At 43.7% G+C, this 12861-nt stretch overlaps 1 protein-coding gene across 1 annotated transcript in view; it reads right to left on the reverse strand.

Moving 5' to 3' along the window:
- Positions 1-12188, reverse strand: part of LOC122745649 (zinc finger protein 420-like) — a 49887-nt gene extending 37699 nt beyond the window's left edge. Inside the window, exons 1-2 of the mRNA XM_043991052.1 lie at positions 11587-12188; positions 4234-4408 (exon numbers count right to left, since the gene is read on the reverse strand). Coding sequence (XP_043846987.1) covers positions 4234-4408; positions 11587-11964 — 553 coding nt within the window. The 5' untranslated portion in view covers positions 11965-12188. The remainder of the gene's footprint in view (positions 1-4233; positions 4409-11586) is intronic.
- Positions 12189-12861: the final 673 nt, after the last annotated feature.

Here is a 12861-nt window from a genome sequence, read left to right on the forward strand (position 1 = left end):
CCAACAAGATGGTCAAGGAAAATTTAAGGAAGCAGAAAGCACTTTTCATTGTAGGAACTGGGAAAAGTTTCATAGAGAAGGTAGCAATTGAGTTTAGTCTTAGTTAAGGAAAGAGTACACTGAAGATGGGAGCCAGACTTCTCAAGCACATCTGAAGACTAAACACCAGTTGTATTGGAATAAAGAGTACATGAAAACCATTCTGGATTCCTCACTATCTCTCACTGCCCCACCCCCCTTCCAATACATTGCCAAGGGCTTTTGATTTCATGTCTCTAGAATAAACACTCTTCTCCTCTGACACTGCTACCACTCTGGTGCAGGCCCTCGTCACCAGGTCTGCCTGCCTCAAGTCTCTTCCCATCTCAATCCTTCTTCCTCCATTCAGCCACTAAGTGATTTTCCAGAAGCACAGGTCTGACTATGTCCTGCTCCCCCCAAGCCCCCACACCCAATTAAACTCCAGTGGCTTTCTGTTGCCTCCAAAGAAAATACAAAAGGCTCTATCTGGCATTCAAAGCCCTTCTATAACCTGGTCCCTTCCTATCTTTACAGTTTCTTATACCTTACTCTTCAACACGTGCTCCTCGATGTAATGATACTGGCTTCTTGGCTTTTCCCACAAATAACATACTTCATCTCTTGGCTCTCAGCATTCTCTATGGCTGCCCCCTGGAATGTTCTCCTCCTCCACTTCATTTACTGACCTCCTTGGTTTCCTTTAAGTGCCACCTAAAATCCCACCTTCTACAGGAAGCCTTTCCCAACCTTTAATTTAATCTTAATTCCAATGCCTTCCTTATGTTAATTATTTTGTATTTATCTTGTATATAACTTGCTTTGTATATATTTGTTTGCATGTTGTTTCTCCTATTAGACTGTAGGTTCCTTGAGGGCAGTGACTGTCTTTGTCTCTTTTTGTAACCCCAGCACTTAGTATGGTGCCTGGCACATAAGTAATGTTTACTTATTGATGAAAGGGAATTTTGTGAAACCATACTACAAAGGCAGATTAAAGCCAGACCATAAGGAGGGTCTTAAATCTATTGACTAAAGAGTTTGCATTCCACCCTATAGATCTTTCATCCAAGCTCTCTACTGCTTCCTAGCCCTTAACTTACAATATATTCTGGTTTACCCAATCCTATACAAACTTTCCCTTAACCATGCTACCCTTCAAATTATCATCTGCACTGTACACCTCTACTGTTAAACTTTCTGGGTCTAATTCTTCACAATCTGCTTAGTCCTTAGCCTCCTTCAGTTTGATTTCTGCCTCACTTCTCTTTTGAAAAACTGATTGTCAAGGTCGTCTTGTTAATAAATGCAATGACTTCTTTTCTGTCCTCATCCTCTTTAGCCTCTCTGTGGCATATGACATTGTGAACCATCTCCTGCTTGCTGATACTTCTCTTTCTTTGGCTTTCAAGACACATAATCATGCTTCTTCTTCCATTGTCTACTTCTTCTCTCTCTTGATAACTACTCTTATACTCAACCCCTAAATGTGGGTAGTTCTCCAGAGCAGGGCTTCTTAAACTTTTTTCCAATTGTGACCTCTTTTTGCCTGAGAAACTTTTACACGACCCCAGGTATAAAGGTCTATAAAATAGGTATACATAACCTTTACTATTGCCAAATTTTTTGCAACCTCCACATTAAGTTACCCACAGTTTAAGAAGCTAGGATCTAGACTCTTATATGCTATCAGAGTTTCAATTATTGCCTCTATGCAAAAGATGCCACCTGCAACATGTCCTCAAAACTCCAGTGTTGTACTTCCAATTGCCTACTGAACATCTGTCAGTATGTTCTGCCAGCAACTCAAATTCAATGTGCTCCAATCCAAACTCATTTAGCCCCCAAACCTGACCCCCCCACTCCTATATTTCTTTTAATGGTACCAATATTCCTCCAGAATTACTAAATCCCAATTTTAAAATCTGGTTTAGGCTTTCTCCATACAAATGCACAAATTAGTCCTCTTCCCTCTACTTAAAGCAACCACCCTAATTTAGGCCCTCATCTGGTCTCATCAAATCCTAACATTTCTACCTTTGTTAACAACTCCCCAGTCTAACTCCTTCCATTTCCCCCAATCCCAACAGTTCAAGACTTTGCTTATTACCGGGAGTGAAGCTGGCAACTTTGCACACCCCTTCCTCACTTAAATTCAACTCATTCCAAGTCATGACATCACCATCCCAATGTCATGGTCCTCTTCAAGAAGAAGGATAAACAACAACCAACATTCTGTGAGTATCATCTGTCCCACTAGGGACCCAACTAGCCAGCTCCAGTTGGGCAACACAACTCCTTCCTTTTCCTTCTTTCCTTTCTCCTTTCCTCTCCTCCTTCTTTCCTCTTTCCATAAAGAGAATCATACCCTTACTCTGCCCAAAGGAATACAAATTTGTCTACAGAAATCTCACAAGATTTATTAGAGTTTACCTGCTTCTAAGGACCACTTTTTAAATCTAAATAACTCTGGCACTCATTGATTGGCCATCAATAGGTCCCAGCCCAGGCCTCATTTTGCCATTGTTTGGCCTCTTCATGGTTCAAAGTGGGCCTAAATAGCAGTTGTATCTCTTTTGGCCAGAAACCTAGAGGATCCCATCTCCCCTTCTCCCACTCCTTAACTATTTTTATTTTGACTAGGTAAAAAAGGCCTTTCTTTGCCTCCTTTCTTACCTAACCTTAATAACTGAAAGTGTGTTGCCTCAGGCAAACTAAGATGGTTGAAAGGCCTTAGCTTAAAAGTCCAAGGTCTCCTACTGCATTTGGAGCCATTTCCAGTTGTCCAGATATATATCTTGTCACTGGCCCCTATGGCTCAGGAGGAGAGAGACAGGCTGGTGATTCTGTACAGCCCTGTCTCAAATCCAATTCACTGAAAGTCATGACATTACCACCCTGATGTCACGGTCCTCTTCCAGAACGAAGAACCAACAAGAGTAACAACAACCAGGAAGATGGTAATAGTGGTTTAACTGGTGTCACTGCTTTGGGGCTCACCTTCTAGACACTAACCTCCAAAATGAGCAAATCAGTTCTCTAATAAAAAATCCCCAGGGGCTCTGAAGAAGCTCATAAAGGATAAGCTCCAAATTCTGGCATTCCAAGCCCACTACAGAATGGCTCCAATCAACCAGTCCAATTTTATCTTAGACTAATCCCTTTCAAGTACTTTACATTACAGACAAATTGGGCCAATTTTAGGCTGGTTCTGAGCTTGCCCTCACTTTTATCTCCTTGACTTTGCTCACACTAATATCCAACCTTGGAAAAGACCCCCCCCACACTCTCATTTGTTGAAATTATTCTATTCCTTCAATGCCCAACTCAAAAGTCATCTACTCCCTGAAGTCTTCAATGACTGCACTTCTTTCCCTTTCCCCCACCATAGGTGAAAGTGATATCTTTCCTTTTATTTGTCATAACACAGTGTTGTACCACTCCTTTGAACTTATTCCCCTTCTTCTTTGTATGCCAGTTACTGTTTGTGCACTTGTCTTTGGAGGGTACTTGTCAACAGGGTTGGTGCCTTAGCTATCTATCCTTTTCATCCCTAGAGCCTGGTTTATCAAAAAAGCGGAAGATGAGCTGGGGAATGGAGATGGATAAAGAGGGTGTAGTCATGAAGAAGGGGAAGGGTAGTTCTATTTCTCTTCTGTCCTGCTTATAGTTTATACCATACATCTTGGCACTGCCTCTGAGATGGAATGGTATGATGGAAAGACCAATGGGCAGAGAGAAAAAGACTTAGATTTCTTGTGACCTTGGACTATTATGTCTCTAGGTCCTAGTTTCATTCTCTATTAAATGGAGATATTATTATTTGCACTAACCATGTCACAGGGTTGTGGTTCGAGACTCTGGCTGTTATGCCTATGAAAAATCTTTGGCAACATCACTGTATCTAACCTCCATCAGAGTTCTACTGTCACTGTGGCATACAGGTGATTAGGTTTTCAAAGTCTATGGCAGCAGAATACCAAGCTGGGAAGGCTTCATGCATGGGTTCAGTGATGGATTGTCTATCTTTTGTTGGAAGACTTGCATAGCTACATCGAGCAGAATTCATTGCTGGGTAGGCTGAAAAAGGATTATTTAGCTACAGCAACTCATGGAGCACAGAGATATTGTGATTTGTGTTCAGTGGATGGAATGCTGGATGAAATCATAGATTTTTAAAGTCTTTAAGTCCCATTAATTGGAAGGAGAGAATACCTTGTTGGGGATCCTGGAGGGAGACCAGGGTTCCATGGTGAAGAGATTCAGACTTTGTTCTTGAAGAGTCACTGATTGGAGGCAAAGCAGATGACTCTGGCACTGCTCCCAGGATTGCCATCTCTGTCGCCTTCTCCTCTAATAGCGCTTCTGGTTGCTGGGCAAAGCCTGGTACCTGGGAGACCATTAGGAACATGGCAGGTGAGAACAGGGCTGTGAGGAAAGGGGAAGTCCACCCTTAGCATAGTGATAGGAACCATTCCCTGGGCTCTAGGGAAGTGTCTATTGTCCTGGGAACCTGGAACCAGAGATAGGCTAGAGGTCTTGCCTCCAGATCTGCTCCCTAGAGAAAGAGGCAGGAGAGTACCAAAGATAACAAACACTAGTGAGGCATGGAGCCATCCAGAAAGGTCCAGCAGGACTGATGAAGATAAATAGCACTCAAGTGTATAGAACTGTAGGCAATGTAAAGGATTTGAGAGAAACCTTGGATGCCATTAACAGATAAGGTATATGGGGTAGTTATTGATCGTAGATTCAGAATTAGAAGGGACTGCAAATGTTGAGTCCAATCTCCTGATTTTATAGACAAGGAAACTGAGGCCCAAGTTAAGTGACCTGCCCAGAGAATTATGGCTAATATCTGAGGGAGGCTTTGAATTCAATTCTTCCTGACTCCAGGTCCACTGTTCTAATGCACTACCCCATGGAGATAGCATAGAATAAGTTCACTGTACTCCAAAGGGACAACTGGGAGGGATACCAGTCAACTCTGGCATCAATATAAATGGCATTTTAAACTTTCTTAAACTTTACCTTACCCACATTGTGAGAAAAAACATATTCATATGTAATCTGCCTGGCCCTAAATGAAAACCACTCCCAGCCTTGTATCATCCCTGCTTTAAAAGAGTTCCCGTTGCCAGGGATGGCTCTGAAACTTGACTATACTGCACCTGTCTTATGAGACAGGCAAGTGGATCCATGAGAGCTGCCCTGCAGGAATTTGTCCCAACCCTTTTATCAACATTCATGCTTTTACCACTCCTCAGGCCAGGGAGTCTGTACGCTTGTGAAACATAACTACTGATTTGTTGGAAAAAACCCTAAACATCAACAATCAGTCCTGGAATCTCAGCTTTGGAAGGGATTGGAAATAATCTGGTTTGACCCCTTCATTTCATGAGGAAGTAGAGCTCCAGAGAGGAAAGGTTGGTTTGCCCAAGGTCACAGCACAAGCACGTGGCACAGCCAGGATTCAAACTCAGTCTTATTACTTACAAATCCAGTTTTCTTTCTAAAGCAATAGGCAGGGATGGTATGGTATAGAAACACGAGAGAGCTTTAGGGAGACAGAGCCTGCCCTCCTAGGCATCATTCTGTTTTGAGAACCAGTCTCTCAATGGGAATATTTTGAACCCTGCATCACACACATTTTGTGCTCTCTTGCCCCTGGGCCTTTTTCTCTCTATTTCTTATGCCTGGAAATTTCTCCTTCCCACTTCCTGTGGTACGTACCAGTGGTACAGCTGACAGTGCTGGATTTGGAGTCCAACAATGTGGGTTCAAATCTTGGCTCAGCTCCTTCCTAGCTGAGAACTAGCTCTATAGCACTGGACAATCCATTTGACCCTCCTGGACTAGTTTCCTCACCAGTAAATGATGACACAGAAAGGTCCTTCCAGTTCAAAATCTGAGCCTTTCAAACTTCACTGAAATGCTACTTCTTTTTTAATCCATCAGTAACAACCATGCTATGACTTCACACGATGCTTTGTAATGCTAGAATTCATCATGAATTTTTGTATGTTAGTTATCTGTTTATAGTTTAAATTTGTAGACTATGAGCTTATCTAAATTTTGTATCCCACTCTCTTCCTGTTCCCAAAGTCTAGAGCAGTGCAAAAGAACACAAGAGATTAACAGTGAAACTTTGGACAAGTCCCCTCCCCTCTTGGGTCTCAGTTTCCCCATCTGTAAAGGGAGGGAGCTGGACTAAATGCTCTACAAGACCCTTACAGAGCTAATGATCAGGGTTTCTCTGGTTCTCTGCCTTTCCTGAGCACTTCCTAAGTCTTTAGCCCAGCACAAGTTGCCAGAGGACACTGAAGACAAGTCTCTTCCCTAGTGGAGCTTACAAGCTCACAGAGAAAGACAAAAGGAACCCACTTCAAACAACAAATTCTGCATTACTCTCTATCTACTATCATAGAAGAGCTGTAGTTTGCATTGGAGGCTTTATTCACCTGATTACTTAACAAATCAATCAATCCACAAGTACTTACTGGGCTCTAATAAGTGCTAGGCACTATCCAGCACAATAGAGTGAAAAGTCCTTGCCCTAAAGAATTAGGCAGGGAATAAAACATGTACATATGTACCTACAGGTACAGACAAAATATTTACAAGGTGATGGAGGTGGGGGTGGGGAGAAGGATTAAGAAAGACTTCATGCAGGAGGTGGCACTTGAGCACTTGGCACTCTAAAAGAAGCTATTCTGAGAAGCATTTTGAGAAATGAAGGTGAGGAAGGAGTGTATTCCAGGCTGGAGGGACAGTTAAAACAAGACTACTAAGGAGCCAGATTTAATTGCTGGCATTGATCAAGGTAACCTTCCTGGGCTGTGGAACTAACTGTACTGAGCAAAAGGCTAGATGGGATCCAAGACAACATTTATTTAATAGTCTCCAAGCATTGCTGTTTACATTTCTATAATGTATCCCTGCATTATCACATATACAATCAATAAAATAATGTATTTTTGTTTAATAAGACATCTAAACATTGCAGTATGTGAGACAGCTGGTAACTTGAAATACTTCATATAGGACTTGAAAATTTTTAAAAAATTGAAAATGACAGTGAGTACAGGAGCTTCAACTTATAAGTTCCAGAGCTAACAAAGGGCTGTCAAACTTCAGTTTTAAAAAATTTACCCTCTAGTTCTTTATTGTTGTTTTTGTTCAGTTGTGTCTGACTCCTTGTGACCCTATTTGGGGTTTTCTTGGCAGAGATACTAGAGTGGTTTGCCTTTTCTTTCTACAGCTCAATTTACAGATGAGGAAACTGAGGCAAACAGGACTCAGGGTCACCCAGCTAGTAAGTGTCTGAAGCCAGATTTGTATTAGGAAGAGGAATCTTCTTGCCTCCAAGCCTGGCACTCTATCCATTATACCACCTAGCTGCCCCCTATATCATCATTAATTCTACTGGCAATTGAAATTCCTTCTGTCATCTCTAGGATACAATCAGGCAATTACTACAATGTCTGTGTGGACATACACACACAAATGTATAAATTTACAAATATATACATGTATGTATACATAGGTAATACATACATCTATGTAAATATGCCTTCAAGCCCCGTCCTTGGGCCAAGGTGCTATCACTTATAAGCTCTCTCTCAACATATCCTACATAATAAGAGGCAATTACTACATTTGGTTTGAAAAATCCACTTCAGAGGTAGTTGAATGGATTGCTTTACTATCTACTCTCTGTCCAGTTTCCACCAGCCTTTTTCTCATTTGCAGGGCATAGATTACAAAGAGCTCTGGCTCCAAGGATTTGAGAGACCTTGTGATGACATTAAAAAATCTTCTTGTCCTGTTGGTGTTGTGGGTCTTGTTTGAAATCTGTATAAAGATGACCTCCGAAGAATTTTAAAGCCTCTGAGTGTCTCTAGCTGAAGGTTCAAAGGGAAAATACTAACTTTGATGTATCCAAGTACAAATAGATTTGTGTGAATAAGTATAGCAACTTCAAGGGCAGCAGTCAAATTTTAGGTTCCAATATTTTCACCTGGCCCTGAGAATCCTGGTGAAGTAGACTCTTTAAAAGTTTCAAATACCTGCTTGTATATCTGCACAGCAATAGCAATTCCTATGGCAAGATACTGGCAAAAAGTGTAAAGCATCTAACCAAACTATGTAATTATAACAATTAAAAAGATATGTCAAAGGCAGAATTTTCCTTCAAAAAGTTCTGAAAAGCATTCTCTCAACAAATACTGCTAACGTCTGTCCAATACAAGGTCTGGATGGATTACTCTGGGTCCATTTGGTGATGGTCCCTTCCAAATTCCCTAGTAGTTTCTACTTCAGCAGCAAACAGACTCAGGTCACAGAGTCTAGATAAAACTTCTTAAATCTCTCTGGCCTGCCATGTTTGACAGCAGTGTCAAGTTTCTAGTATCTCCTCTGTTGTCAAGTAATTATCCCAGAAGTATGTACATGGTATTTCCAAAGGCAAAAGTTGTTCCAATTCTCAAGTTCCTTAGAGATAAGTGCATTGCTTTTTGGATTTTTTTCCCTTAGGAATTTAGTTTCTTCTTGTTTTAATTTGCAGATCATAGGTCCGGAAGTACTTTAGTACTTCCAGGCAAAATCCACAACAGATTTTTAAACTGTGTAAATTATGTGCTTTAAGAAGAGCATGTGCAAAATATGAAAACAGTGAACATGAAATTATCAAAGAGATCATCAGATTTAGAAAGAAAAGCTTAGAAGGAAGCAGGCTCCTCTCACTCTAGGTCTTCCTGTAGGGCAGGATTAGTACTTGTTGAAGATGTTGCAGAAGGGATTTCCTGACAGGGTGACCTCTAAGGTCCCTTCCAAGTATGAGATTCTGTGGAAAGTGGAGCCTGGAGAAGACTGAGGGGGGAAGAGAGCTGCTGAACCACTTACTGGAGATGATACATAAAGGATTCTTGAGCTACATGAAATGGTCTTAGATTCTATAAACAATGAATAAGGGTACCCCTGATACCAACTGACAAGATTAGCCTCTGTTAAGATGCCTAAAGTCCAAAACATTCTCAAATTCTTGGAAATTCCACAACCGAGTCTAAAATCTTTTGAGAAAGGCTCAGTTCAGGAAACATCACTATTTTCAAAGAGATAATGTGAAAATCACTGTAAAGAAAACATTCACAGAAGGCCCTGGAAAATCATTTTTTTGAATACAGATTGAGCAGCACACTGGAATGAAATACTCAGAAACAAGTTTGCCTTGGCCAAGACCTTAGTTTGTGCAGTGCAGCCTTCTTCAAGAGAAGAGGACAACTGTCCTTCTGTGACAATTCCATGAAAAGCAGTTCTAACAATGTGAAACCATGCTTCTAGCCACCACCAGAAAGTTCAGGAAGAGCTATGCACAGTATGAGCAGCAAAGCAGAATGCCAAATGCAAATATAACAATCAAAGTCTACAGGCCAATTGTACACAGCATATTAGGTGTGATAAAAAGAACATAGAAATGTGTGTGGCAGGGGAGAGAGAGAGAGAGAGAGAGAGAGAGAGAGAGAGAGAGAGAGATGGATGGATGGATCGATTGATCTAGTTTGCTTGGGGAAAGAAAAGGAAAAATGGCCAGTTCTGGGGATTGCTTTAGCTGGAGAAATACAGAAGTAAGAACAATCAGCAGTGTTTCCAGAACTCAAGAGTCAAGTCTGTTTTATGCCCTGCATCCTGAAGGCAGTGGTTTGAAGACTACAGCTAAGGGGAAAAGGGCAGCCAGCTTACCCAACCCCACCCAGGAAAACCCCAGCTCAAACCAAAGGCCTGTATACCTGCCTACAGCACAGGAATGGGAATACACTTGATAAACTAAATGCAGGGCTCCAATTTCTGTGAGAGTTTGTTCTGATTGAGGAAGCACCTGCTCTCCATATGGGGACAAACAGGTGGACCTACATGGAGGGGACCTACTGTTGAAACAAAGACACACTCAGAAACCCTTTGGCATTTAAAGACCTCTACAACATGGCCTATACCAACCTTTCTCAACCTCACAGGTAGTCACAGTCATAGATCAATAAAGCTAGAAGAGACCTAAGAGATCTAGTTGAAGTGACTCAGTCACACAATTAGTAACAGAGCCAGCATTCAAACCCAGAAACCTTGACAGACTCTTTCCATCATTACCCACTATTCCACGAACCCTCCATTCCTGCCAAAAAGACTATTCTCTAGCCTCCAAAACATATCTGCTCTTCTCTTTCCAAGGCCAACCCCTCTCCTTGTCTTCTTGATTCTGTTCCTTTCCAATTTCTCCACAGATAGCATAAAATCATTTCCCCTTCCTTCCCACTCTAATCTTCAATCTCTATCTACTGGCTCATTCTCTGATACTTAGAAATATGGTCAGTCAGGCCTCCAGAAACCTTCTATCTATTGTCCTTTTCAGTCAAACTCCTGGGCAGGGACTGTATGACTTGTTTCTGTATTCCTAGCACATGGTAGGTCCTTAATAAATATTTTTTGATTGATTCTCCTCTCCATACTTTTTCTCAGACAGGCTAACCTGGCATGGAATGATCCCTCCCTTCCAAGTCCAACCCGATCTTCAAGTTTCTCAATGAAGCCTTCCGGGATCCTCCTCAGTCAGGAATGAGCTTTCCACACACACCTCATAAAGCACTTGGTTTATGCTTATCTAAAGCACTTATAATATTGTACTGTTTGTTTTCCTAAAAGAACCTGTGATTTCTTGGAAGTGGAAAGCACCGACAATGCAGACTGACACCTTTTCTGAAATCTGTTGTCTTAGCAGTTCCCTAGGAGGCACCAAGGTTAAATGACTTGGCCAAGGCCACATACGGCCAGTATATGACAGATGGTGGACCTGACTCAAGGCCAGCTTTCTATCCACTGACACTGAGAATTACATATGATGGCAGCTAGGTGGCCAGGGCAAGTGAGGAAGACTGGAGATCTAAACCTGCCTCAGACACTAACTGGATAAACCCTGGTAAATCCCTTTATTACTGCCTGCCTCAACTTCCTCACCTGTAAAATGTGCATGTACAAGGCACATTTTTATTTACTTTTATCCTTGCAAGTAATTCTGAGAAGTATGCTATTATTACCCTCCCCCCCTTTTTTAACAGATGAAAAAATGAAGCTGACAGGTTAAGTGACTTGACCAGGGTCACCCAGCTAGTAAATGTCTGAGGCTGCATTTGAACTACAAGTCCAGCGCTCTAACTACTACACCCAAGATGCAATATAATAATAATAGAATATTATATAATGATATATAATATATGATAAACATGGGACATGCTATGTGATAGAATATGAAACAAGATATGATGACATATTTCATATTATATGACATAATGTGACAATATGAGTATAATGACACGAATACAACTTAAGTGCTGGCTCTTATAATTATTATAAGGGGCCTGCCAAGGGGGCCGTGTGCCTGGCCAGGAGGGGGCCGTGGCCGTTACGGGAGGGGGGGGGGTGGTCTGCCTGTGGTCCATCCTCTCTTCCCCCCAGTCGTCTCTCCCCCTCCCCCCGGCCCGTCCGTCCCGTCCCGTCCCGTCCAGTCGGGGCGCTGACCTGCGGCTCGGCACCCTGCTCCTGCTGCAGCCTCAGCCGCAGGAGCAGCTCCACGCCGGCGGCCGCCTCGTCCCCGGAGCGCGGGCTGCGGCCTCGCACCCAGGCCTGCACGTCCGCCGGCAGGATGGTCAGGAACTGCTCGAGCACCAGCAGCTCCAGGATCTGCTCCTTGCTGTGACGCTCGGGCCGCAACCACTGGCGGCACAGCTCGCGGAGCCTCCGCAGCGCCTGCCGCGGCCCGGCCGCCTCCTGGTAGCGGTACCAGCGGAAGCGCGGGCCCGACGCCGCCCACGGCTGCGGCTGCGGCGGCTGCAGAGGCGGCTGCAGAGACGGAGGAGGAGGCGGCGGCGGCTCCACCCGGGCCCCGAAGGCCGCCATGGCCCCGCGCGCGCTCGATGCCGAGGTCGCTGCTTCGCTCGCTGGGCCCGGGACGTTCCTGACGCACGGAGCCCGGAGGTCAGGCTCGGGGACCCGACGCACACACCGCCAGGGGACTAAGGGCTGACGTGCCACTAGTGCCTGAGCCTGTCCTGGACTCAGTATTCCCCATGTGTAAAATGGGCGGGTCGGACTCCGGGACGTCGGGGCCACGCCCGTTCGGCCACCCTCGGACTCCGCCTCTCGACCGCAGGGGGCGGGGCCCCTGGCCCGCCCCGCAGAGACCGGAAGTTCCGTTTCCGAACACTGGGGCCGCTCTAGGCTGCAAGGAGGACTCGACATCTCGGTAGTCCATCCAACCGCCCTGTCCCTCCCTGTGTCCAAAATTTGGACCATTCTCGCCTAGGTCTGTACCGGAGGCTTCAACCCCTACCCCTATCCCAGATACTCCTTTTGATACTCCCGTCTAAGGATGTCCTTATAAACGTTTAACAATTTTCTCTCGGGATTTTTTAAAAAAACAAGTTCACATGTAATACATTTAAGTTTGATCTGCATTATCAATTATTTCCCCATCACTTTTAAGTCTAGACAATGGACGAAACGATAAACCGAGCCCTGATATGAAGTGTTTGCCTATTTCTGAGGCGTAAATGCTCCCACTGAACATTTAACAATCAGCTGTTGTGAGCCCCGATGAGCTGGCTCTAGCACATCCCTGCTCCTATCCCTAAACTTGGGTGTCCCCAAGGGCTCTACCCTGGGCCATCTTCTCTCTACGTCTCTTCACTAAGTGATTGAAGCTACTCTTGCTTTCAGCTAGAGCTGGTATACCAATTACTCTCAAATCGTTCCTGCAGTCCCCTAAGTTCCAGCACCACATCTCCAGCTACCTAC

The sequence above is a fragment of the Dromiciops gliroides genome, chromosome 1 (assembly GCF_019393635.1).
Source record: "Dromiciops gliroides isolate mDroGli1 chromosome 1, mDroGli1.pri, whole genome shotgun sequence".
Lineage (NCBI taxonomy): Eukaryota > Metazoa > Chordata > Mammalia > Microbiotheria > Microbiotheriidae > Dromiciops > Dromiciops gliroides.